Source organism: Harpia harpyja, chromosome 11 (assembly GCF_026419915.1).
Source record: "Harpia harpyja isolate bHarHar1 chromosome 11, bHarHar1 primary haplotype, whole genome shotgun sequence".
Taxonomy (NCBI): Eukaryota; Metazoa; Chordata; class Aves; order Accipitriformes; family Accipitridae; genus Harpia; species Harpia harpyja.
This window is the reverse complement of record NC_068950.1, coordinates 35,081,212-35,108,734: the sequence shown is the minus strand read 5'-3', so window position 1 is coordinate 35,108,734 and position 27,523 is coordinate 35,081,212. Positions and strand designations below refer to the sequence as shown.

General features: G+C 43.9%; 1 protein-coding gene and 1 long non-coding RNA gene across 2 annotated transcripts; one reads left to right on the top strand and one right to left on the bottom strand.

Moving 5' to 3' along the window:
• Positions 1-8,601: 8,601 nt before the first annotated feature.
• Positions 8,602-14,961, bottom strand: MMACHC (metabolism of cobalamin associated C). The gene is made up of 4 exons (XM_052800846.1): positions 14,846-14,961; positions 12,243-12,437; positions 11,714-11,866; positions 8,602-11,178 (listed from the first exon to the last, which is right to left on the bottom strand). The coding sequence occupies exons 1-4, from the start codon at positions 14,915-14,917 to the stop codon at positions 10,867-10,869; spliced, it is 732 nt and encodes a 243-aa protein (XP_052656806.1). The 5' UTR covers positions 14,918-14,961; the 3' UTR covers positions 8,602-10,866.
• Positions 12,685-14,057, top strand: LOC128147794 (uncharacterized). Its single transcript, XR_008237109.1, has 2 exons — positions 12,685-13,088; positions 13,832-14,057. It is a non-coding gene; the product is annotated as an uncharacterized LOC128147794 (long non-coding RNA).
• Positions 14,962-27,523: the final 12,562 nt, after the last annotated feature.

The following is a 27,523-nucleotide window of genomic DNA, read 5'->3' as shown; positions in this document are numbered from 1 at the left end:
GCGGAAGCCCTGACCCCAGCAGCCCCCCTCTCCTCAGCGGAGGGGCCGCGCCGCCCGCGCTTTTGCAACGGCCGCCGCTGCTCCCGCCCCCGCCGGCGCGCGCGGAGGCCGGGGATTGGCTTGCGGTCGGGGGCGCGCAGGCGGTGCCCCGCCTCCCTGCGGGGAGTGCTGCCGCGGGAAGCGGAGGCGTCCCTCGGCGTGCGGCCTTCGCCTGGCGGCTGCTGCGCGGAAAATAGGTTGGAGTGGCCCTGATGGGAGATCTGGGTGTAGGAATGTCCCGTAAAAATACCTATTGTCTTCGTTTATTTAACCTGCTCCTCTCATGTAACGTGTTTCGTCCGATACCTTACTTCCTTTGCATACTGGTCATGCGGAGACTCGAGTTCTGACAGGAAGATTTTATTAGTTGTTGATATTCACCCTCGCTCCTAACAGTTATGTTCCCTTCTGCTTTGAGTGATATCTCCAACATGTTTTTAATACCTCCCACCTTTTAAATGTCCTAATAGTAATAGTTGTGTTCATGTGTTAATTTTCCTATTTTGAAAAGTGGTTAATCTTGATAGCTACTTAAGTAGCTATGCATTTAGAAAATATTCTGTGACTGAGAAAAACATTTCAGTTATAGTTGGTCTGCTGCTGTCCACTTGGTACTCGGAGACAGTACTAACAGTATTTAAACATCATAGTCACTGGTGAATGATGACAATGTGGAAATTCAAAACAGCCAAGAAACAAAATACCTGTGGGTTAGGAACTGTATTATATGTTTGCACCAAATGATTGTGGGAATTAATGCAATTAAACAAATTTTTTTTTTTTAATTCTTCAGCCATGTGAGGCGTTCATGGCGACGTTTGCCATGCTGTCATTTTAATGTTTCCGAGAGTATAACACAAAATGGCTGACACATAAAGCTTCTTCAAATCAAGAGTCTGGGTTTATTTCTTTGCTTAAACTCAGTATTGATTCAGACGTAGCTTGGAATTTCCATTAAGTGTTCTGGGGCTTACTCCCTACTCCTAGTATTGTGACATCTTAGACTGGTGTAATTTTCATGACATTCAAATAACTATAATCCTCACTTATTGCAAAACATTTTTTCATGTACCAAGATGCATATTGTATTTTCATTACAGTTATGAACTGGTTTTGCTTTCGTGATGAATGGGTGCCACATTTCCCAGTGAGGTAAAAAAAATCAGCAGTTCTTCGTTTTGGTGACAAGAATGATAGCTGTTACAGTATCGTGTACCACTTAGTTTTTTCCTGAAGATGCATACAGCAGATGCTATTTAGAAAGGACAGGATCTTCAGCGTGGGGGGTGGTTTTGGCTGGGGTTTTTTTGGTTTGTTTTGGGTTTGTTTTTTTTAATGTGTGAGTGATTGCACATCTTTTTCTAGTTTGGGTGCTTATTGTAAAAATAATCTTGTATTAATTTCTTTAGAATATATTACTCAGATGAAGGGAAACTGAAATACATCTTACTGTCTCTCTTTCCTATTTCTCTTTATTTGTAGCTCATTGCTGTGATCACTGGGGGTTTATATAAGTGGCTTGCTGCTTTGCAAAAGAACATTTTACAAGCATATGACGTTTCAGTCTTAAGATAATCCTTGAAAAATTACTTGGATCAATTTAAATACCTGTATTTATCTTTTACAGATTTTTATAGAAACTTGTGATACTGCATTCCTCTCAAAAGCAGTGTGCCAATGGACACAAATGTACTAGCAGTCATCTACTGACAATATGATAATGAAATTGGCTATATTTTAATATATTTATCTTGGTTTTGAGGGTTGAACTACACAGCACCAGGTGCTTACACTGGTAAGCAGCTATAGTAGATGTAATTATATAAATATATATGGGATTTTATCTGTTTGAGATCTGTAAAACTGTTAAAACTCTATGTAATTAAATATTATTTCAAAATTGTATGCAACAGTAGCTAACGAGCAAACTCTTGTCAGTCTTTGAAACTGAACTTTAACAGCTGTGGTGAAGTAGCCCTGACATCACCTCTCAGGTGATGTGATCTTGCTGTCAAAATAAATGGCAAAGGTCCTCTTCACTGCAGTTTTACAGACAATGGCATTAGGTACTGACTTGTCTGATCTTAGTGAAGACTGAGTAAAAGTGGAAGGAAATTAACCTTCTACGCTGTGGTGGGTTGACCCTAGCTGGACACTGGGTGCCCACCAAAGCTGCTCTATCACCCCCCCTCCTCAGCTGGACAGGGGAGAGAAAATAGAACAAAAGATTCGTGGGTTGAGATAGGACAGGGCGAGATCACTCACCAATTACAGTCATGGGCAAAACAGAGTCGACTTGGGGAAATTAGTTTAATTTATTACCAGTCAAATCAGAGTAGGATAATGAGAAATAAAACCAAATCTTAAAAACACCTTCCCCCCACCCCTCCCTTCTTCCCAGGCTCGACTCCACTCCTGATTTTCTCTACCTCCTCCTCCCCCAGCAGCACAGGGGAATGGGGGTTACTATCAGTTCATCACACCTTGTCTCTGTGGCTCCTTTCTCCTCAGGGGCAGGACTCCTCACACCCTTCCTCTGCTCGTGCTCCACAAACTTCTCCGATGTGAGTTCTTCCCACAGGCTACAGTTCTTCACGAACTGCTCCAGTGTGGGTCCCTTCCATGGGATGCAGTCCTTCAGGCACAGACTGCTCCAGGGTGGGTCCCCGTGGGGTCACAAGTCCCGCCAGCAAATGTGCTCCAGCGTGGGCTCCTCTCTCCATGGGTCCACAGGTCCTGCCAGGAGCCTGTTCCAGCGCTGGCTTCCCACAGGGTCACAGCCTCCTTTGGGCATCCACTTGCTCTGGCGTGGGGTCCTCCCCGGGCTGCAGGTGGATATCTGCTCCACTGTGGACCTCCCTGGGCTGCAGGGGGACAGCCTGCCTCACCACGGTCTTCCCCACGGGCTGCAGGGGAATCTCTGCTCCAGCGCCTGGAGCATCTCCTCCCCCTCCTTCTTCACTGACCTTGGGGTCTGCAGGGTTGTTTCTTGCATGTTCTCATTCCTCTCTCCGGCTGCAGTTTCTGTGCCATGGCAACTTTTTTTTCCCTTCTTAAATATGTTATCACAGAGGCACTAGCACTGTTGCTGATGGACTCGGCCTCAGCCAGCAGCGGGTCTGTCTTACAGCCAGCTGGCATTGGCTCTATTGGATATAGGGGAAGCTTCTAGCAGCTTCTCACAGAAGCCACCCCTGTAGCCTCCCCACTACCAAAATCTTGCCACACAAACCCAATATATACACATCATGTTCTTCATATATTATCTAAAATTAAGAATATTTAGTACCTTAGTACTTAGAATATTTAGTATTTTTGTGATAGATGTCTGTAATTAAGTTTTCAGAGAATAGCATTTGTATAAGAGCAACAGGATTTTTTTGGTATGTGTAATACAAAACAGTGCATCAGACTTAAATTCTACATGTATGTTTATCATAACACAGCATGTGACTTTTGGTATGTGACATGCAGAACCTAACCTTTATTAGATTTTGTACACCTTTCATGAGTATGTTATTTCAAAATTAATAATTGTGTATTTATTTTTAGATGTTTATAAGAAAAAAAATCTCTTAGTAATGTTTAAAGAATTAGCACTTTGTTAAAAAACGAGTTTCTCACTGGTTTTGAAAAATACTCTAAGAAGTTACTAAAGTTAGAGTACTATTTTCTCAACAAGTGCTCCAGCCTTTTTATCAGGCCTTTGATGAATAGGTTATTGGATTGTTCAACAAATCAATACAGTTCAAAGAACAAAAGCAAGTAGTTTACATCTTGCAGGTATTGCAAAATTATGCACTTTGGTTAGGAAAGTATGTTTACAAAAGCCCCATGACTTTACTTTTTAGTAACGTTATGCATCAAAACAACAGTTGTGTAAAGATTATGTTAAAATAATGGGGTTTGTCATATTAATAGTTTGAAAAATGTGATATATATCCTCTGAAATTTTCAGTGGGTCTGATGTTCAGTATTAAATGACAGTCTGTGTAAATATACTGTCGTGGTTTAACCCCAGTCAGCAACTAAGCACCACACAGCCATTCACTCACTGCCCCCCCCCCCCCCCCAGTGGGATGGCGGAAAAAATCGGGAAAAGAAGTAAAACTCGCGGGTTGAGATAAGAATGGTTTAATAGAACAGAAAAGAAGAAACTAATAATGATAATGATAATAATAAAGCGACAATAGTAATAATAAAAGAATTAGAATATAAAAGTGATGCACAATGCAATTGCTTACCACCTGCCGATTGACGCCAAGTGGCGAACCCCCCCACCCCCACTCCCCCAGTTTATATACTGGGCATGATGTCACATGGTATGGAATACCCCTTTGGCCAGTTTGGGTCAGCTGCCCTGGCTGTGTCCCCTCCCAACTTCTTGTGCCCCTCCAGCCTTCTTGCTGGCTGGGCATGAGAAGCTGAAAAATCCTTGACTTTCGGCTAAATGTTACTTAGCAACAACTGAAAACATCAGTGTGTTATCAACATTCTTCTCATACCTAACTCAAAAACATAGCACTGTACCAGCTACTAGGAAGACAATTAACTCTATCCCAGCTGAAACCAGGACATACACATTCTGAAGTATCTTGCTAGACAGATAAAGCATAGAGGACTTCTTAAAACAGAAATGTCATGGTTCTATTTTGCAAAGGGTGAAATGAGGCAAGTGCAGAGGGGTGGTGTGAAGCCATAGGGTAGTTAGCTCTGTCTGGTGTGAACTAGTAGGAATGCAGCACACTTGGACATCAGTTCAGAAGGTGTGTTAAAGCTATCACTGTCTTTTTTTTGATACAAATTAATGGTACATACAAGAAGAACACTGAACTAGGAAATCAAAGAAATAGCAGGTATCTTTTTGACCATGAATATATTAGCTTCTATTTTTAATATTAGAAAAAACAGATTAATTTGCCTTTAATGTACAGTCAGAACTGATTTTACTTTGAATGTCCACGTTTGTGTTTCTATCAGGTTACTAGTCAGTGTCTTCACCTTTAATATTGGTATAATTTAAGCGCCTCACAGAATATAGGAGTATGATATTACAGAATGGCTTTACAGGCCAAAGCCTGTGCAAATCAAACAACTCTGCAAAATCAATTAATCTGTGCTGCACACACTTATGTGGCTGGCAGGAGAGCAGGTTGCCATCGTGCTGTGAATTGTTTGCAGTGTTCCTGAACAAAAGATGTGCCGGCAGTAAGCTCTTCTCACCACACCTAGTGATGATAAGTTTGGACTTTAATGTGAAACTTGGCTCTTTCACCTGAAACTTAAATAATTGCACATATTATGGGACGCGTGTCTGAATTTAGAATGTTCCTGTGCAAGATAAAATTTGACCATACATATATGAATATATATATGAATATATGTGAAGTCATTAAGATTGCACCGTCCTCTAAAACTGTGAGCCTAGTAGGTTTATGTTCCATATTCTACAGCAACATATTTTTGAAGTATCTGCACTGACAAATGACGTTAATATCCTTTGTCAAGAGAGAAAAAAGTCTTTACATGTAATAAAACTTCATGTAATTTAAAATTAATGTATTTCTTCAAATTCACTTTTCACAAAAATAAGGTGAATTTCTTTTTCATTTATGTTGCTGTAGTTTTTAATATTTTGGAAGAAGACCCTGTTAAAAAAAGATTGAAGCAACAGTGAATGATTCAGGAAGACTAGTCAGAACAATACTGGAAAAAGGGTTATGACATGAAATTAAACCCTAAAACTAGCTAATTCCTTTAAAAGGAATAAGAGGTTTTATGCATTCATAGAAAAATTATTCTGCATAAATTTAAGATTCTGTAGGATATTTTTCAACCCAGAAAATCTCCCTACCCCTTCCTCTATTTAATTTACTTACAGGAATTCTCCTATCCCATACTTTGTTTTACATGAGGAAAAAAACCCAGAGCAACTTAGTGTAAAGGTGTATGATTTCCAGAAACTTTGAAGACAGAAGACAATCAAATTCTCTTTCAGAATTTCCTTTAGGAAGTGTTTTGGGGAAATAAAACATATCCAGTTATTAAAAATAAAATTGCTCACTGAATTATGTACAAACATATAAACAAAAATAACATAAAATGAGAAATGTATTATAGATGTAATATTAATGAATGACAGTTATGTAATTTTTTTTCCCCAGGAAGCAACCATTTCAAATATTTGTATACATATATAACCACATTTTGGAGATTGTGGTACAATATTGGAGAGATTTTTAAAATTCCAATAAAATATCTTATTGCTCATTCTATGATAAAATATTTCATTTTTTAAAGTTTCCCACCATATTTCCCTTTATTGTGTTTCAGTTATTGGAATAAAAACCCATCACCCCATTTTTTCATCTAAAGTACTGTTTTTCTAAGGAATGTGAACATCTATCTGTTTTTTCAGTCACAGAGAGAAAAGCATGTTTATGTTCTTGTTTCTTTCTGTTTCCTTCTTGAAAACCTAGAAGTTTCTGAAGTTCCCTTCAGAACACACTAGAAGGGAAGTGTTCTGTTCACTTTCTGAAGCAAACGTGATGGATGATCTGTCACAGGATATATGATATGACAGGAAGCCAGCTTAACAGCAGAAAAGTCTCATGAATACATTTGTCCATTTTGGTAGATGAATTTGTGAAAGTTAAGGTTGCAGAGGTACAGCTGGCTCTCCACTGCAGTAAATGGCAAAACTCACTTCCCCTTCGAGGGAGAGCTTTGGAACTGTTGCTGCTTAAATCAGTATTCAAAGCTAATTTTTTAAAAGTACTTTTTGCATGGGCCTGAACAAAATGTGTTGATAACCACACTGGCGCTGACCAGTAGCTACCACTTCTTGTTTTTAGAAATATGGAAGTCTTTACTCAGATTCTTTTTTTTTAGTCAAATTCAAGTCACCATGCATTTTCAGTAGTTTAACCCATTTTAAATAGTAGCTACACCACCAATAATTTTGGTCACAAGTGAATAAAGGACCATGTATACTATACTGAATGAGTAAAATCATGCTTCTGACCCAGAGGAGGGCAATCTAGTCCTAAAAAAAAAAAAAGCTTCAAAAAACCCAATAAAACAAAATCAGAAGAGTGCACTGCTCTCATAAGGTTGGCTACTTGTGTTTGACACACCAGCACTGACTGACTTACACAGCAAACCATCTTTAGTCTTTCATAGTTTAGAGGAAGACAGGATCATTACAAGCCACCCTTTTTATAGAAGGAAATAAGACAATATCAGAAATTAAATTTTCCAAACTCCACTTCATACCCCACAGAAACATTAGTGCTTATTCTTGCACCACTAAGATGTAAACAATTGAACTGGTACAAAAAAAACCCAAACCAACGGTGTGTACTCAAGTGTTTCCCCTTCTCAGCAATAGTCCTGGTGGCTGCTTGTCACCAGATTAGATTGTGCTTTGCATTTAATTGGTGTTTTCTGTCACATCTTTAATCTTAATAAAAAAATCTCAGTTATTTTAAGGTTAATGAAGTCAAAAAAAGGAAATTTTAACTGAAGGAGAAGATGAATGATAAATGCTATGTGCATGAAAACATTACAAATTTGTTAATTCTCCATAGAATATTTTATTAGCTTGAAATAGACCAAATATCTTGTTGCTAAAACTGAATTAAAATTCAAGTAGCTTATAATTTATTTTTTTTTACTGTTCAGCTCTTGAATACTCACCTTTCTGGTTATATTGAGGAAAAAAGAAACTTTAATAAATGCTTTAAAATTAGAATTTAGAGAAAAACTTACTTGACTGAAAATGTAAAATAAGATACTTGAACTAGTAAATCTATCCAAGTATTTGCAATTACTTGTTTGACATTTGCAAGTGCCGAAAATAAGAATGTCTTCACAATGCCTCAGGATCCAAGAATAATCCATTCCTCAGCATGTCTAGTCTTGTCCCAAGAGATAAGCCAAACAGGTTCTCAAACTTCAATTTCATAAAGCAAAGACCATTATACTCCAACCAGCAAGGAAAGAAAATTGCTAGCTGCAGCTGTGGATCTCAGTGACCTGGCTAAGAGAAAGCCACTAAGAACCAATCCAATTCACTCCAAAATTACTGTAGTAGGAATGAATATGTTATTAAATATTTGTACTCTGTTTTGCCTGACATAACTGTACTGCCAGAAGCACAAACAACACAGATTTGCCCTTACTGTGACTCAGTATTCACTAATATGTTTTAACAAAAAAGAATTCCAGTACTTGCAGGTATTACTTTTAAGTTACTGAGGGAAAATCCCTCAATTACCAGTTATGTATCACTGGCACCTTGAACTTCTGTTACTGCAAGAACAGAGGGAAAAAAATGAAAGTGATGTGCTTGCTGTTAAATGATCTTGCTGAAATGACCTGGGAAAGAGAAACATTTTAGACTTATTCATAATGTGCTGTATGGTTGTTTTTTTCAATATCCCAGATGAGCCTGCCATAATAGTTTACTAACTTCTACTAAATAACGAACTTTTTCTTTTGTTTTCAGATACTGGATTTTGTGTGTCTTAGGTAGCTCACTATTTTTAGTATGTTAAAAACACAGTGATCGATTCTCACTTTAACATCTTTAGCTCTCCACAGGTTAATCATTGCATTGTTTAAATCAAAACACTCAGTACTGAGGGTTACTTACAACTTTGTATATTTTATTAACCAAAATACCATGTGAAGAGAAATAAATTACAAAAATTGAAATGAAATGGCTAGGGTAATCTATTTAATAAATTAACTAAGACAAAATATTAAATATTTGTAAGAAACCACACCCCAAATAGCAAAATATTTGACTTTAAATAGTAATATAAAAAGATAAACCTGATTCCTTCTGTATTTATCCTTCTAAGAGAATCAGTATTTTGTATATACTACTAATATGAACCATTAACTCAAGTCTGTGTTAAATTACAGTTCAGCTGGAAAGTTCTGGAAGGTCAACCAACATTTCAACCAGAAGTAATTCTATAACAAAAGAACAGAATTTAAACAGATTTCATTATTTTGCTTAAATTAAAAATTACAATACCACTATCACACAGTAAGTCAGGTGTCTGCCTTAGTCAGATGTGGTGAACAAAGCATGGAAAGCAACAAAGACTTTTTTGTAACAGCAAATACACTGAACAAACCCAGCGATCACATGCTTGCTACTCCATTTACAGGAAAACAAACTTGTTACGCTGAATTTTGATTATGCTTAATTAGTATATAGACTATGAAAAACTATCAAGCAGTGACTTAGTGTGAGGGCAACCTTAGTGTTTTGAGTCTCCAAAAGGTATGAAGAATCACAACATAAAATAAAAAGGGCTCAGTTCTGCAAAGTAAGTATTTTTGCATCATCATGTTGATATTATGGAAGGGCAAAATGTGCTTAGCGATTTCCAGCATTGCACTGCAGTCAAGTAACAAAACTCTCACAAAATATTATTTTAATTTATTATATTATTTTAATGAGGCCTGAGCCTCAAAGTGCTTGAAAATAAATTAATTCCTGATTCCCAGTGCCATTGTAACCTCTGAACAAATCTAATGGGGCAAAGTCATCTTAAACAAAATGTTATGTTTCTGTCTGAAGATGTTTTATCGAGCAATATAAGTAACATGAACGTCATGAATATTTTCTCTCTTCTTTTTTCTCTGCTGGTTTGCCTGTCCGTGCAACAATGCTTCATGCAATGGTTTTTATATGCATGCAGGTTTACGATCTCCCCCATATAGAAAGTACAACAGGAAACTACGGTAGTAAAACTGTGGTGTGTGTGGTGTGTGCTGGCACGGCACTGAAAAATACTTTAAATGCAAACCTCATCTACCTTAGGAAAAGGTCATAAGAACTGTCTTTTTCAGTCAGTTATCTTAACATGAGTAAAAACTCCACTCACATAGACATCATTCAGTATCTTTTCAAAGATTTTAGTTGGCTGCTCTATACAATGAATAAATGCTTAAAATTGACGTAAAGACATCACCTTGTGCTGAGAGGCTGACCCTGGGTGAAGGGGAAACAGCAGACTCGAGCTGTGACCTTTGTACTGTCCCTTTCCCTTTTGTAACTACCCTGAAGGAAGTGGCTGCTGTTGGCTCCGTTTTCCTCACTCCTGCTCCATGTACAGGACCACACTACTCAGTGAAACAATCTCTGGAGAATTTTCTTTTGGATGTTAAGGAAAGGAGACATTAAAAGATTTCTTAATTAAATTAAGCCAGCTTCACTACAGGTGAAGGAATACAGGGCAAACCTTCTTTCTGAGGAAGTCAAGACTAAAAAAGACTGAACACTTAATCCCTAGGAAGAGTTATGACAGAGGGTAATAAATTGCTGGATACATGTAAAAAAGTATCTGCCCTGAGTTCAGACAAAAAAAAAAAAAATTTCAGAGTACAATGACTGAAAAGTGACTTTTTTACTCTTACATAGAATAAAACCAAAACATTTGGAAAGAAAACTCTTCAGAACAAAACCAACTTCTCTAGGGAGCAGCACAGGTTTTCCAGTGGCCAGGGTGCTTGAACTTTTCCCAACCAAAGGCTAATCAGCATCTTACCAGACTCCCCAAAAGACACACCAAATCAGCAACAGCACAGAACAGACTGCTCCCACCTTCCTCCAGACCACGAGTGCTATGATGCAGTGCTCCCTCTTACTCTGAGAAGCTGATGTTTGGATTGAGATGCTGCACACACTGGTTGGATTTGCCATGTCTGTATCAGCACGCTGTCCTCCTCAGCACCGTGGAAAAGAAGGTCCTGATGAGTTACACTTTGCTTTTGCTTGCCCTCTGCCCCTTCATGGAGCGACATTACTCAGTGAAATGTGCCTCTCTGGGCTTCTTCTGTCAGCCCTAACAGTCGGAATCTCTCCGCTGGAGGAGTGGCAAAGTAGGCTTTTTGTTCCTCGGAATACCTTTCCTTCACTTCAATTATGTCCCTGTAGCGGCCATCCTGCCAGTGGAAATTGAATAGCTCCAGCAACTCAATTCTTTTCTCCTCTGTGCTCACACAGTCAACAGGGGCAGACTGTTCCAGGAACGGTACCTGAATATCTGGGAACAGGAGGAGACCCCGGATAGCAAACCAGCCACCATACTTGGGATGGATACATACGCCATAGATCTTCTGGAAGAAAAAGAAGAAGGATCTAGGATGTCTCACTTTGTCTCTAGTAACGGTTAGAGTTCAACGCATCAAGCTTCGATGCAACTTCTCATACTCCTAGCCCTCTGTTGGAGTGCTAAACAGAGAACAAAGGAAAGCTCGAAGCATTGCATTTCATTCCCATTTTCCTGTGCCCACACACACCACCCTGTATTGTGAGGAGAGGTCCATTTTTGAAAATCTAACACAGAAATTAACCACAGTGCAATTTTTTTTTTTATTTATAATGCTCCAAGCAACAGGTCTTCTTTTACACTGAAATTTATTCTCCTGTCTAAGTAGGTTTAATAGGTCAAAATATTCTTCTCCATGTATGCATCTCTCTACTACCCCAAAGAATCTTGGAAGCTTCCGATTCCTGGCCGAAACACTTTATGCATCTATATGTGATGTGGACTTTGTATTCTCCTACAGGAAGAACTAGTGAGTAAACAATAGTTGTAGGATTCACTGATTGCAGTTTAGTGGTTCTTCCCAGACTGTGTTTTTGCCTCACCTTTTTCTCCCAAGGATCAAGTTTCACATCCTTCCTTTGGTAGTAATAGGCAGCTCCAGCAACATGGGCAGCTGTCTGTGCCAAGAACTTGGGCTTTCGGCTTGGCAGAATCTCGTAATCAAAGATGACATCCACCTTTTGGTCAGGGAATTTCTGGGAAAATTAAAAAACATCAGCCCAGGTTCATGGAAAAAGATTTGCTGCTACAGAAGTGCTGGATGCTAGCAAATCAGGCAAATGTGAAGCCTGCAGATTTCCACATCCTGCTACTGAAATCCATCAGCATGCTTGTGGCCTTGGGTTTTCAAACTATGACTGTAAAGCACTCTACACAGCTGCAGGTTGTAATGGCAAAGAGATAGAATATGCAAGTAAAGCAGGTCAACAGCCTGTTGATGTTCTTGCCATCATGAATAATGCTTTACCCTTCTAAAGAGCAAAGGCAGGAACCTGGAAGGCTTTGTCTACTGCTCAACCCACCTGGTTATATGCCACAGTAGTAAAAGGAATTGGTATTTCAGGTTCTTACCTCCTTCACATGTGATAAATGATGAGAAACACACTGATCCACAGGATCCCTGATTATTTTTAACCGTTCTTTGTTCACAAAAGGTTTAAGGGCTTTGTCAAACATTGAAGGCGTGCTGAGGACCACGAAGGCCAGTGTGTCATCTGGGTAGGGGAGATGAAAGCCTGGCTGGAGAATAGCATTGTACCATCCAACCTTTGGCAAAGAAAAACAAATCTCCATTAGAACAGGGACACCACTCTTTTGCTAGTGGGCATGCAGGAATTTAAAAAAGTGGGAAGAAGCGTAGCCACCTTCATTTGCAACTCAGGCAGCCTGCCTAGTGCCTTCTGTTCACACTGAGTTGTTTTGCATACTGTGATTTACAGTTTCTGGGAGCTGTACTGTGAGCTGTATGTGAGAGATAAGAATCATCCACTGCATTCAGCTCCAGACTGCCCTTTATCCAGCTCTGCTCAGAAACTGTAGAGGGAAGTAAGAGCAACCAGTCTCGCCAATGCAAATCAGATGTTTACATTTAGATAAAGCTTTTACATTTTTTTTTTCCTCATCTTTATCCAGAAAGAAACTGGTACTTCTGTGTTGCTCATGTGACAAGTTGCATTGTTTATTTCTTCAGCAGGAAATTTATGTGTGGAAACGAAGGACGTGAAGCTCCTAGCAGTGCTAAAATCCCCCAGAACTGTCAGCTGTAGCGTGTGGATTGTGACACAGCCACATTTTGACATTTGTTTCCAGGGCTGGATATGCTAAAACACAGTCCAGAAATGAGGGATCAAGCCAGGACAGCAGGAAGACGTGACCAGGGGGACAGGGCTCAGACCAGCAACTGCCAAGCAGGAGGAGGTAATGGCCGAAAACCCCTGCACTCCACTACTAATGTATTGCACAGTAACAACAGTCTTTTTATAGGTTATGACAACTCCCACTCTCCCGGGATGCTACAAAGACCAGGTCTAACATTCAGAGAGATGTCAAGTAATGTAACTCTAATATTTAGTCTGAAAATGCAAAATACTGGTCACTTCTAAATACCAGTGAAATGAATCTGAAAGTGACTGCAGCCAGACCTGCCCATATGGAAACACAGAATGAAAACTAAGTTTACTATAAAGATACATTCTTTTATCAACCCCAAAGTTTAGTCAGTTTTGTGGCTCTTGTTTAAGATGCTGAATCAAGATGTTACAGGAAATTACAGAGGTGTGAATCTAAGGTTTGCCAGTTTCCCAGTATTCATCAGTCAGTGCACCAGGGCTAGCTGTACAAGAATTAAATCTAGAAAGAGATACAGCGCTATAAGGTTTCCCTCTGGTAGCTATAGTATTTTTGATCTGGGTCCTGCCCCTAATTCTGCTGCTGTGTTTTGGGAAAACAGTGTTAAATTCTTCTCCAAATTCTGGAGGTTTCACTTCTCTCAGCACCTCGTTCCCTTTTACTTTCTGTCGGATCAAGAACATAGCAGGAAATATACGTATTTCAGGTGACAAATACAACATTCCCCAAGGAAGGGAAGGTCATACTTATTTGAGATTGATTTGTATTTGCTTGTAGATTTGTATTTGATGTTGCAAATGGATTTACTGCAGATTGTCCCTGGGGTGGGCAAAGAAGGAACCTCCAAGTTTTGGTGGAAACCGAGTGCATACAGTTCAAGACGGGACAGTGGAAGAGGCTGCCTCACCTGCAAGGGAGAGACCCCCTTCAGTGGGCGGAACGAGCTGGGTGCCAGCAGGCCATTTACAAACGGAGGAGGTAGTCTGCACTTTAATATACAGGCATCTCTACATTTAGATTAAAACGTAAGCTTGCTTAGAGGACTTTGCTCCCTGCGCGTCCAGAGGTGCCTTTATGTAACCCTCCTGACCTTGCCGGACTAGGACCAACATAAAGGACCCGAGCAAACCTCTAGCCGGGCTGGTGCTCCGCCGGTGCCAAGGCACGGCGATAACCTTCACCTGCTCTACCGGGCGGGCTGACCAGACCTCTCACGCTTGCTCACCCACCCGCGCTAGCAGCCGCGCAACACGGCTCCTCAGGAGCGCTGCCAGCCCCCCAGCCCGCGAACTGCCGCGCCCGGGCCCCGGTGAGCAGAGGGGAGCTCCCCATTCCCCGAGGCAACGGCCGCCCCGCTCGCCGCCCCCGCCGCAGGGGTGCCTGCCGCCCCGCGGGGGGGCCGTCTCCAGCCCGCAGCCGCTCGCAGACGGGTGGCTTCATCCCTGAGTGGGCCTGCGGGGCGGGGCGGCCGCCGCCGCTCGGGGAGGCAGTGCCGCCTGCCGTCGGCCGCGAGCGGAGCACGGGGGCTCGGCCTGCCTGCGCAGGCGGCCCGGGCGGGGCGGGAGGCGGGAGGCGGGAACCGGGCGGCGGCACCGCCTCCCCGCCTCCCCCAACCCGACCCAGCCGGGGCCGCCGGGGGAAGCAAAGGGCCGGCCCTCCCCGGGAGCACTCGGCCCGGCACCGCTCCCCTCCGCCGCCGCAGGGGTCACCGCCGGTTCCGGGCACCGCCACCGTCCCGCGTTCCCTCCCACCTCGGGAACAGTGACGTCACTCCGCCTGACGTCACCGCGGGAGACGTCACGGCGCGCCCCGCGTGACGTCAGTACCTTGAAGGCGTGCACCTCGAAGCCCAAGGGGCCCAGGGCGCCGCGGAGCCGCTCCGCCACGCGCCCCTCCATGCCGCCCGCCGCGCGGGGCACCACGGGAAGGGTAGTCTTGACAGCCCGCGGGGCGCCATGGGAGGAGGCACGGCTGGACACCCACCCCCCCAACCACAGCGCCGCGTCTCCGAGGAGACGGCCCGCCGCGCAAGGCACCCTGGGATTTGTAGTGCGCGCCTCCCTCGGCTCCGCGCCAGCCCGCCCGGCGGGGACTCCGTGTCCCAGCGGGCTCTGCGCGCAGGGCAGGGGGCGGTGCCGCCCGGGGCCTGTGCGGCGTGAGGGGCGGCCCCCGGCTCCCGTCCGGCGGCGGGGTCGGCTGGGCGGTCGCCCCGAGGGAGTCCGTGTTACTTTTCCCCGTCCCGGGGTGGCGGGGGAGGCTCCGGGGAGCGGGCTGCAAGAGCAAGGCGGCGGAGCGGCGGCGGTCCTGCCGGCAGGGTGTTGCGGAGCGGTGGTTGCTCCGCCGGTTGTCGCCCGGTAGCTGCCGCTGAACTCCTGCTGTCCCCGTGTAGCGCACTGCTCCCGTGGCGGATCGGTGCTTGGGCTGATAATCTCGGCAGAGGCCTGCTGCTTCTAACGCCTGCGTGTGGTTGTGTAGTTGGAGTGGGAAAGGGAAGAATTTCGGTACCTCGACGTGCGCCCCGGCCGGTTCCCAAGCTGCCGGCCGAGGCAAGTTTAACGGTGCGGCAGGCCCGGGTGGGCTCCTTCCTTCACAGTCCCGGCTAATGTCTCTTGCTCTTGATCTGCAGTGGGTTTGCAGCTTGGCAGACTAGGCCCTGAGAACGCTGCGACGGCGGAGTGCCCGCCTGGCACCCAGCAGCCGTGCCGTACCTGCGTGTGTCTCCCACGCTGCGGCGAGGCAACAGCGGAGATAGTGGCCATCCCAAACGGAGGGGATTTGAGGGCTCTGGTGAGATCACCTCTCTGTTACGAGCAGGTTTTCCTGGCATAGTTGCACGGTCTGCCCGTCTGTGCTATACCACTCTGTATTGCGCATATTTTTCTTTCATCACACACCAAAAGCCCCACCTTCCTGTGTGGGTGGACGTTGCTCACTAAAATAGTTCACAAGGCCTCTGTGCTGATAATCCTTTATCATTCCCCATCTGAAAGTATGTGTTCTTTGCAGCTTCCCTATTCCCTACCAACACATTTGCCACATTGGAGACCAAGCCTCAGATTTGGATCTCCTTACCCTAATCTTCATAGCAGCTTAACATAATTTTTATAGTTCTTGTGCAACATTCTCCAGCCATTAGTCCTGAGTTTTACGAAGTGTCAGGACATCAGATCTGCAAGTTCTGGGGACAACTACTTCAGATACGCAAAATTCTTTCTTTGTGGAGTTCCCGTTTTGTGGAGTTCCCGTATATCTTCTAGAACCCTAAGAGTTGTTTCTTACTGTAGCCATGCCCTCTGTAGGAGGAGAGCGGAAGGGTCCCATCGGTCTTGTTTAGAATTAAGGTTTGTTCTCTCCAGGTCTCCCTGCATTTCTAGCTTCTGAAGTCAAACCAGCCTACTAACTATGTTCTTTCCTGGACTGAGTTATTCTCATACAAAATCTGGTTTTGCCCATCCGCTCAGATCATTGAATCGCTCGTTCAGTTTGTGAATTGACTAAAGCAGGGGAAAGAGCTCCAGCAGGAGCAGATCAATAAGCTAGAAGGTAGTGAAGGTAAAGGCACTGGAACTGAAGCACTGATGGTTACAGGAGCCTCTTACACAGATCACTTCTTGTCTAGGTTGCTGAAGTCCTGTTGAAGAAACAACAGGCTGTGAGTGTAGCCTAGCACAATGTAGCTCCATCTCTGTGCTAAACAAGTGAGCACAGACAAAGTGTTGGATACAAGGCAGAAAGGGCTTTTTGAATCTTTCATTTCTTCCTTTGCCTTTTCTTTAGTGATCTAAAAACCTGAGAAGCACCTTTGCTTCCCAGGAGAGAAAATGGACAGTGGAAAACAAAGGTGAAGTGATTTCCTGGACCAAGCTTGGTCTAGAGTCAGGTATCCTCACATGGAGTCTTTTGCTGAAACCCTTGTGATGCACAATATTTAGTCAGCTGGCCAAGTTGCCTTTGAGGGTGGTTAGTTCAAATATTTGAATTCTTAAAGTGCCTCTTGCCTGTTTTTCTGTCTGAATATAGTGGTCCAGGAAGACAGGGTTTCTGTGGTCTGCTGAGCATACAGCATAGTGGCAGAGGGGAATTCTTGGGCTACTGCTGTACTCTGCCCGTGTCAAAGATTGGTATGGGACTGAACCTTGAAACCATCTTACTGGGTGTTCCTTGATCCTATTCTTATCAATTCTGTCCCAGCAACTGAAGACCTAGGCTGGGACCTTAACACCTCCTGCCTTTCCTGTTTGCTGTTACAGAGGATGCTCAGTGATTGCAGAACAGCACTTAGAGCAGCTTGGAGGCCTTGCCAAGGAGGACAGAGGATTTGAGAGGTGAATGCCATAACTAGCAACAGCAAGTGCTTCACGAGCAGTATGGAGATTGTACATCTTTTTTCTATGCCAGTGCCAAAGTCCACAAGAAATAAATGAGATCTCAGTGCTAAGACCTTTGTAGATTCAGGATTGGTGCAGGGGAGGTACTGGAGGAAAATGTAACTTTCCCCACTTTCTTTAAGCAGTGAAAAACTACTGTGACAAAATGATGAATGTGTGAGGAAAGAGTTGGAGCAACTGCAGCATAAAGTCAGTGAGTGGTGTTGTGTTCTGCTCCTCATGTGGTCTGAACTCTGATTCTGCACAGGACAACCTGTTGCTGCCCAAGTGGTCTAGCAGAAACAGCCCCCGGTGGGAAGCGCTGTGATGTTCGTTATAGTTGAGGGTCTCTGTTCAGGAAAATGAAACCAGGGAACACTGCTGAACAGGCACCGCTGGAGGAGAAGTAAAGAATACACAGTGCTGGCAAGCTGTGACTCCGTGCTGTGCTCTGGGAGAGCTGTGGGAGGAGAACATGCATGGGGCTTGCCTGCAGCCTCTGAACCCACCCTTTGCCTTGGGAGAGATGTGGGTGGATATAGTTCTGTAAGGTTTTGCTTGGCAATAGAGGGATGGAAAATCAGGTGCAGAACATAGTTTAGCCATGGCCTTTTTCTTGGTCTGTGCGAGGTCAAGTTGCTTTACTGCACAGGTCAACAAGAGGAAAAACTATTGAACGAAATGCCTGCAACTGGTTAAATTAAGAGAACTCGATGTTGACACTGCAAGGTGGGCTGCTTTATAGTCACACCTCTTCCATCCAAAATCTGGCACTGGATGATTTGATGGCCTGTGGCAGACCTACTGTTGGAATGATCAGTCTTTGCTACTGGGATCTGTGGAGGAGAACTGAGTGTTGAAACTGATGTACGAAGAGTTTACTGTGAATAAACTCTGGGTTTCAGCCAGACTGAAAAATACTGTTGCTGCCTGGAACAGAGGAATTATTTTTATTAAATATTGTAGTACCACTAGAAGGCTTCGATCGAGACAGCCAGTGTGCAAGGTGCTCTGCAGTCACCTTTCCTGCCTCACAGGCTTGCTGAAACAGCAAGAAGAAGCCTTCCTGTTCCAGTGTGGAATGATGGAGGGCAGTTAGAAAGGTATCTTCAAAATATGTATAAGTGGGGGAAAAGATAGTGTTTGTATGTATTCTGATGTAACAGGTCCTACTGCAGCCAGAATGAAATTGATCATTTTTTTAGTTGTTGCAGAAGTAGATGACCTTTGCAAAAGGGAGATTCAGAAAAGACTTGATGAGAGAAGAATAGGGAATGGACCGAGCTGGGGGGTAAGGGTTGAAATGAGAGTAAGGCTAAAAACTGGCCTATATCTTTTGCACCAAGCAGCATGTTACCATTCTTCTGGAAACCTCCTGATGCAGGAGGATACTTGCACAGCCAGGGCTTGTAATCTGCTTCCTAAGGCGAGGTGGAAGCATGCTTTCAACTTCTCTGTAGAGTAAGGTGATCGCTGTGGGCAAAACACTGCTGTTCTACCTGTACCAAAACTTTAATTCCTGCTGAGGAGGGCTAGCATGAAGAAGAGGTTACAGATGATGCCAGGTAGGGTGCCATCGTGATCTGAACTCAGAAGCATATAAAGAAACCGAGTGTTACTTTTGGTGCTGGAAACATGAAGTGTTCACCAATGATGGCATGTTGTATGTCCAGCTCTTTACTTCTTCTCAGTTGTTCTGGCCTCATCTGGACATGATTTTTCTGCAGGGTTTAATGCTGTTGCGGTGGATCAGAGGCTGCCTCTGGGAAATGCTTGGAAGTGATTGTCCCCTCTTTCTCAGGTGCTAGATCTGCTGAGCAGCCACAAAGCACGATCTTACCGTTTAGACAAACTCAGGATGGAAGTGGGGAGCACCTAACAGAAGCTTGGCCACATGAGGATACACCTTCAGGGAGTTTGGGGGGTGCCCGGGTCTGTGTATGCTACATAAGAGCTGCTGCAGGGACAAGTGCAGCTCTTGGGGTTCAAGGGGAGTAACTGCCTGGGAGCTGCAGGAGCGTGTCACAGGAGGGTGCTGTTGGCTGGTGGCTGTTCAGAGCTCCGCAGGACAGCTCTTACTGTTGCAGCTTGCTTTCACGGGGGCTGGACTGGCAAGCTCAGAGATGCTGGGGACTGATCCCTCATCTTGCCGTTCTTGTTTGCCAGCTGTCCTTTGTACCTCCCTGGATAGAGTATTTGTCTTGCGGAGCACAGTTCATTTCCATGGCTAGCATGGTACTGGCTTTACTGATGCTGAAGGTAGTAGATTTGTCAGCTTTGTGAGGTGAGCTCTTCTGTTTAAATCCTGAACTGGTAAAGCTTGAAGTACGTATGGCTTAAGTGTCTGCCCTCTCCTGGAGAGGACCTCTGGCTATGTGCAGGCAAGGCGTTCAGTCCTTCTGAGACAGCTAATGAAGGGGGTGAAATGGCAGCCTCTATTACTGAGATGTTTGTATCCTGAGGGTTAGCATCTTCAGCTTATTCCGTGTGGGCGTTGAGAATGGGTACCTGCTGTTTTCTTCCCAGCTGTCCTTGGAGCTGAGCTGGCAGGGTCTGAGTTAGCTCACGGCCTCCCTGAGCCTTCTCATCTGCCTTGTTTAATCACGAGTGTTGCTGTCTCCTACCCAAGCCTTCTGTCAGGGCAGTGGTGGACTCCACATGCTCTCCTTGTTGCTAGCTCGATAGTACCTTACTTGCTTTTTGCTGAAATGACTGGAAATAATACTTGGTGCCTCCAAGAAGAGGTGCTCATTTGAACTGCCTAAGCTCTAATTCTTTCCCAGTTTCCCTATCCTCCCTCACTTTCCTTTCTCACCATGCTCAGCTGGTGGGAACTAGCTTTGCTTGTGCCTCTAACCTCTGCTAGTTTGGCCCTTGCTCTCCCCGCACCCCTGCCCGAGGGCTCTGACCTGCTCCCTGGAGAGAAATTAATTACATTGGAGCTTCCTTGTTGAGGATGCTTAGATCTTTCTGGCTCTGTTTAATTGTATCCTCTGTCCAACCCTAGCTGCCCTCAGACAGCTGCCAAATGTCCTAACTGTTGCAGGTTTAGCTGAGGATTCATGTCACTGTTCCCAGTGTTAGCTTCCCCATACAGCTTTGTGCTATGGTAAAACAGCATCCAGAGAATATGCATCACTTCTCTGGGGGAAGGCAGTGACGTCTCTGTGAGGTGTCTGTGTCCCAGGTATGGTTTTGTTTCTTTGTTTGTTTGTTTTTTATTATTAGGAAAAACACAACACTCCCATTCATCTCCCTCAGGCTAATGCTGATGTCACATGGGCTACAGCGTGATTTGGTGTCATCATAAAGTATTCATACAGAAAGGATCTTCCGTTCTCTGCGTTCTCCAGAACAGTAAATAAGTATCACCAAGACACAATGTTGTACTGCTTATAGTATAAGGGACTTCCCTTCTGCTTTCCATCCACAGCTCTTGAAACCTTTTTCTGACCCTGTTAAAGAACTATTGCTCTGCATTAGGTAGGAACCCGAGACAGATAGTCACACAAATTGTTTGAAGACTCATGGCAATTTGGTAACTGAAATGGAGTTAAAGGATGTCTTAATTCCTTGTCTGTTTTCCTGATCTTTCTCCCTCTTGACCATAAGCATATTAATGTCTATCTTTATTAGTGGAGAAGTATTGGTGGACACTGAGTGTGGAGGTCAATGTAGCTCTATTATTAGGTTTTCTTTGATAAAGGATATTGTATCAACTTGGTGAGATGTTTTCAATAATGGAACTTCATTGCAGTTCTCTTGTAATTAAATATCGATTCCCTATTTCTTTCTATAAAAGCCTAAGGCCTTCCCTTATTATGTCACTCTCCCACCTATTGTCAAGCTGTGATTTCATGAGATGTGTCTGTGCTGTTAACATCAGCTTAAAATGTGCCCACCTCTCTGCTTTTTCCTGCACTGGCCTCATAGCACATTGCCTCCTGAGTTTCTGCCACTGCAATTGTTGGCGTGCTGTAAATCCGATCAGGGAGCCGAGCTGGTTCTAACAAGTGCGTCATTGTTTTGTTTTGTTTTTTTTCCCCTAAAGTGGTGTGCTTCACAGTGCTGCTGCAGGAAAAAATTGTGCTGGCACAACTGAGATAACAATGTGAACAGGGCTAGGTGGGGAGACAGAGGTTCTGCTGCCAGACCGTTCATCTGCTGAAAACACAATTGAATTGCTCAGCAGAACTGCTTTCTGCTGCTGCGAGGCGTGACTTTGTCAGAAACCCCATCAAAGTGATTCTCACCCCATCCCCACCCCCAATAATTGTTCCAGTAGGCATTCCTAAGCATAAGGGACTGTCAGTGTTATCCTTTTGCTTCAATCAGATCTACAGTCTCTGACCTGAAAGATGAAGTGAAACGTCTGTTCTTGAAGGAGGTGCCATCCACTGAGCCTGCAGGGAAAGACAGAGATCATAGGAACTATTCCCCACTTACTCCAATGTTACTAACACTCCGGGGACATGGTATTCCAACCTCCCTTTGGTTTAGAGATCTCATGGTCAGGTCAGGTGTCCTGTTGTCCCTTTCCAACACAAACTGGGCCCTGTACTGGAAGGGTTTGACATTGTGACTGTGGCTTTGAGCAGAAATGAGCTGGCCAATTCTTTGTGGTTTAAACCTGCATGATTTGGAGTTGCTTGGAGCCATTGGTGTCAAAGACAGATGAAATCCAGTGCCTGAACATTTTTGCCAATGTGTTTTCCTGCCTAGGTTTGTATATCATGGAACCTGTTTTCTGCTGCCTTGTGCCACTGCTTGTACCCATGCAAGAATAAGTAAAATGCTATTAAATCAGAATAGCAGCAGTTTCTGCACGTGATAAGAGGTGTCACAAAAGGTAGACAGTGGAGGCTTAGGCTCAGCAAGTTCATCCTTGAACTTTTGACCTAATCTGCTGCTTCCTTCATTTCTTCTAGAGAGAAGCAAGAACTTGCTGAGAGAGGCAGAATGGTTTTCTCCATCTTTGGGTGAGGTTTTCATCTCAGACTTCAGCTCTGATGAGCTTTCCAGTGCTGCAGAGATCAAGGTGCCTTAAGGTAATTGTGGCTGGTTCCTGCACCCTCAGGATCTGAAGAACCTAGTGGGATTTTCCACAGTAATGCACATGACAGAGGTCTGCAGAACCTATTTATGTCTACTGTTCAGGGCATTCCAGAGGTCATACTGATAATTTGACTAGAGATTTGCTGTGCCCGATTTTACTGGTAGGACTGAGTATTAGGCACCTAAAGGCAGGAAGGCAGTACAATTTGGAGTAGTGGCCTAGCACCTGGGCCACAGTTAAAACTTTGCTCTGAGAGCACTATTGCTATGCCAGGACAGAGGTAACATGTGTGTGCCTGTCTGTTCTTTCATCTTCCCTCCCCATCTAGTGTCAGGGTAATGTAAAGCTGCATGTGAGGGCCAATTATGATACTTATCACTTCCTCTGACAGTGCCAAGATACCACTTTTTAATGTGGCTCCGTTTTTGTTTTGGTGCTGACACACAGCCAGTAAGATTAGGAAGGTGAAAATTGCTCACTTCAAGAAGGTTTGTCTCTCAGCCTCTTTATCCTTTTGGATTTATGCCTTGCTTTTAGGATATAAAACCCCCTTGTGTTTGCATTAACACTTAGCATTAAAGGAAATCAGGAACAAGAACAAAGGGCTAATGTTCCTTTAAAAGAAAAAAAATCATGCCCTACTTTAGTAAGATGCTTAAGACTCTTGTGAATGGAGGCTGTAAGGCATATTAAACTGCCCTGTGTTCTGTTTTTCCAATTTACTAATCCTGCTGATTCAGACTTTACTAGCAAACTTGCTACAATTAACTGCTTTGTAGATGCAGTCGTAACATGTCAGGTTGCTATTAGGACAATGCCTAAGGAGTCTCCATGTCCCATGAAAGGGTTAAGTTTTTCTCTTTAACATTTATTCTGAGACACATGCCAGGTAGGGACTCCTGTATAGAGCTTTACTGATCAAATGCTCAAGCAGTACCCCACATTTAATAAGAAGCTAGTTACCTGTTGCTTAGTATTAGCAGTAGATATTTATATCATAGTAGCATCAGAAACCCTGTCCAATAGTACCACAGGGGCTCCCAGTAGCTGTGTTGGCAGCCTGCTAGGACACTTGGAACTATGATTAACTTACATGGGCACCTATTTTTCTTTGAGTTTAGGTAGCTTGTGAGGATGCTTGTTGGCATTTCTCTGTTTCAAAAGAAGATGAACGAGGATGTTTTTTAGTAGAGTTTGACACAGATTGCAGTCCACACTGAACCAGCAGTGCTGGAGGGGCTGGAGGTAGGCTGCTGTTTGTTCTTAGGACTGGCGTATGGGGTAGGGAGTCTGGGGAAGGCTAATTCCTTGTTCTGTTGGTGTGAATTGTAAAGCTATCTCCATGCTGGAGTGCTTTGAGCTGGAGGAAAGCAGTGCTGGAGAAGGGGCTAGAAATAGCTGGAGTGGATGACCTCAGCAGTGACCTGTCTGACAGCCTGCCTGAGCTAAAGCTGCATGACCTTTCACGTTAACTAAAAGATGCACTCTTTACTGTAGGAAACAAGTATAAGATGGAAAGGATATTGACTTCTGTAGGTGGGCAAACCCTTTTTCCTGACTTGTTTGTTACCTGGATTTACCAGAACTGGAAGCTATGAGGTGTGGGGCTGACCCAAGGGAGGCAACTCAAAAAAGGGAAACAGTCATTTTGATAAGTCATTCACAGACCCGCCCAGTCCCACACTCTACCTGAGACCTGAACTGTTGGCTGTCATCTCATGCTCTGTTGCTTAGACCTACACCTTATACTTTTACAACACAGCATTGTGTATTCTCTTCTTTCACCCCAGGTGACAGACACTGATGGAGGGGCTGATCTGTGGTGCATCGATCAGCTTTTGCAGTTGCCAGCTAGCTTGCAGAGGGAGAGATGCTGTGGTGCTTGTCTGCAGCGCAGGGTCTCCTCCAAGGTCAGAGAATTCCTAGCTGCAGCCCTTTGCTTCAGCCCTCCCCTGTGGGATAGGATGTATGATCCTGTCTTCTGAGCTCTCACTTGGTGGACCAGAACAAACTGAGAGAATTTTGTGTGTTGTCTCTATTAATGCCTTCAAATGTTTTTTTCCCCAAATGTACTGCAAGTTTTGGGTTATGTTGGATATTGTTTAAACTGTTGGCTAGCTAAAGCTCTGGGGTATATAGCTGGGCTTAGGTTGTGCTATTTGGGGAGACTGTACATAGCAAGAACAGAACAGATATAGACTGACCATATATTTACCCTGTCTGACAAGACCCAATATGGAGCAGCTGACTTGACAAGTGTTGGTAAACTGCTTCCTCTTCTGTGCTCAAAACAGGCTAAGAAATCTTGTTCTTTGAACAGAAACCTCCACAACCACCATAAAGGGGAGGTTGCTGGGTTTGTTTTATGAGAATTAAGTGCCATAGTGGCAAAAAAGGGCCTTGTGAAATTTCCTAATGTGGTTTGAATTTTTTTATTCCATTTTCCTCTGAGAGAACTTAATTTTAGAATTGCTAGCTGGTGAAGGAGAAGGGCAGAGGTCACTGACAGAAAGCCTTAAGAGTATGGGGAAAGAGGACAACTGCCTGTTTGATGGTGAAGGCTTTGTAGTCTAGCAGATGGGATAGTGCAGGAGATAGATCTGTGGCATTCTTTTTGCTGCCTACTTCTCAGTCAATACAAAGGACCTTGGGATGTGGCACAGAGTCAGGGATGCTGTAAAGGGGACCCAGCAGAGCTTGGCTAGGACTGGTTTGAAAAGCGGGCAGAGACTGGCAGTGCTGAGAGTAGCAGTAGGAGTCATCAAGTGGAGGCTTGAGCACAGATCAAGACAGGACACAGTGGCAAAGGCTGCTCCTATGACCTTCATCTCATTCAGTTGCATGAACTGTGGCTTTTGCTTTGAAGATCAGGCTGAGATCAGTTAGTTTTTCCTCTCCAGTGAACAGCTGCTTCCTAGAGTTCAACTCTGCTTCTTAGAGTGGACCTGAATGTGTGAACAGCCATTGGCAGATCATGGTCAGGATATGAAAGCCTGCTTGAGTGGCTTGGATTTGACTGAAGCTGAGCTGGAAAGTGACTTGATGCATCCAAGAAACAGACTGAGCAGGATGCAAGTGACCCATTTGCTATTCAGTGTGGGCCACCAGGTTAGACTCTGTAAAACAAAAAGGGAGCTGTTTTCCCAGTGCTTCTCTCAGCCCTTTTTGAAAACGGGTTCACTTTCTGCTAGCCAGCCACAAATAGTATTGTGCACGATTGCCTTCCACCTACGAATATTGACATCCTTTTAAAAAAGTAGGTGAAAATTCTCATCCTGCCCCCAAGTTTATCAGTAGGGAAATTGAAGGAATGATTATGTTAGTGGCTTGATCTGCCTGTGTGATCAGAAGGCATAGCCAGGATTAGCACAAAGGAAAACTTTGCTAATTTTGCAGATGTCCCTGGTAAAACCCTTCTCAGTCAGACTCAAATGAGTGCCTAAATCTGGCTGAAAGGCATGTTCCAGAACCTGTGAGCCTTGTCTTGTTCCAAGCAGAGCCTGTAATTTAGCACTGAAAGCTTCTGGAATTCAGACATAACAGCAAATTTTTAAGAAAATACCGAACAGGACTGACTGCTCACCCCTCTTCCTACAGCTCCCAAGAAGGACCACCGTGAAAAGAAACACTCTAATGCTTGTGAGAGTCATCCTATGGCAACTGATGTGTCTAATTTCAGAGCAAAAGTATTTCTGAAGGAGAGAGGATTAAAAACGGGAGGGGAGAAGCAACCCTGCAGGAGATTGTCAACAGATGTTCCATTATAGTTCAAAGAGTGCTAGCAAAAGGTTTCTGCTGCAGGGATATATTAATTCTGGGCAGTTCATCACAGGGAGACCTGTTTTATGACTGGGAGGATACTTCTGGTAACTTAGCTCTTTATTTGAACTGTGGGTGGGGTATTGGGTCTACCTGTAAACAGAGAGGGAGCTGAACAGTAGGAACAAACACATACTTATTTTCTCACAGCTGTGACCACTGTCCATCTTTTCAAGATCAAGCCGGCTTTGTGGTTCAGGGGGTTATTTGGCTGATGGGTCTTTCAAAAGAAAAAATATTACAGAGGAACTGAGGCTAACTATTGTTAAACTGCTGGTGCACGTGAAGCAGACCTGTGTTGAGTATGTCTTTCAAGTATGTTTATTAGACAGGAAGTGGGACACAAGGAAGCACAAGGAAGGCTGTGCAGGCTGTCAAGCAGATGAATACATTGATCCCTTTGTCTTTAAAATGCACAAATCTATCACGTTTGACACTGTCTAGCACCCTATCTGTGCTTCCTTCATGTAATAGTTAATGATTTCTTATAAAAGCTTACTAACGTTGCAGAATCAGCTATGGTGGGGGATGTAGTTTGCAAGCTATGTATCATCAGCCACAATTAGAAGGTCCTCTTCTGGGCAGGTCTAAGTGCTTTATCTTCTGAGACTGTTTTGAAGTTGTGCTTTGGGTGAAGGCTGATTCTTCTCAGGTCTGTGAGGAAACATGTCCCCTGTAGCATTAGAGTGGGGAAGAGTCTTCATTCAGATGTGGTTGGATGGGGAAGTTTGAAGACCTTCATTTTCTTACAAACTGGGGGATTAAAAAAAAAAATCGCAAACAGTTCTGGGGGCCTAATACTGATGGAGACTTTTATATTAGCAGTCATGGTCTTCCAGCTTTGCTTATCTCTTACCTATGTATCAGTAGGACATAGATATGGCTGTTTTATGGACAGGAATTGCATTATTTCTTTTTTCTGGGGGGGGTGGGGGGGTGGAAAGGAGGATTGGAGAGAAGATCCCTCTCTCACTTCCGCTAGCAGTGAAGCAGAGGTAGCAAGTAGATGGGAACATCCCTGGCAGAGGCTCAGGAGGTGCACTTAGAAAAACTCTTCCCCTTCCTCCATGACAAATCCGCATTTCTACTGAATTAAATGTAGTCATAGAAAATTGAGTATAAATAATGTGGAGGCATGCAGCCTCGTTTTCTTCCTAGGTGTCTGGGAAATGACAGTAGGCATTTTCTGTTCTCCCCTGGGTATGAGAAGAACACTGGCTACTAAAAGCTTCCCAGGTTATGTATCATTTCGTATCCTTCAT

Bases quoted from the DNA above. Each gene is read 5' to 3' on its own strand.
- MMACHC (XM_052800846.1), bottom strand. From the start codon at position 14,917: ATGGAGGGGCGCGTGGCGGAGCGGCTCCGCGGCGCCCTGGGCCCCTTG. The intron at 12,438-14,845 runs GTACTGACGTCA...TCTTTGCCAAAG, and splicing joins TCGAGGTGCACGCCTTCAAG to GTTGGATGGTACAATGCTAT. The intron at 11,867-12,242 runs GTAAGAACCTGA...TAATTTTCCCAG, and splicing joins ATTTATCACATGTGAAGGAG to AAATTCCCTGACCAAAAGGT.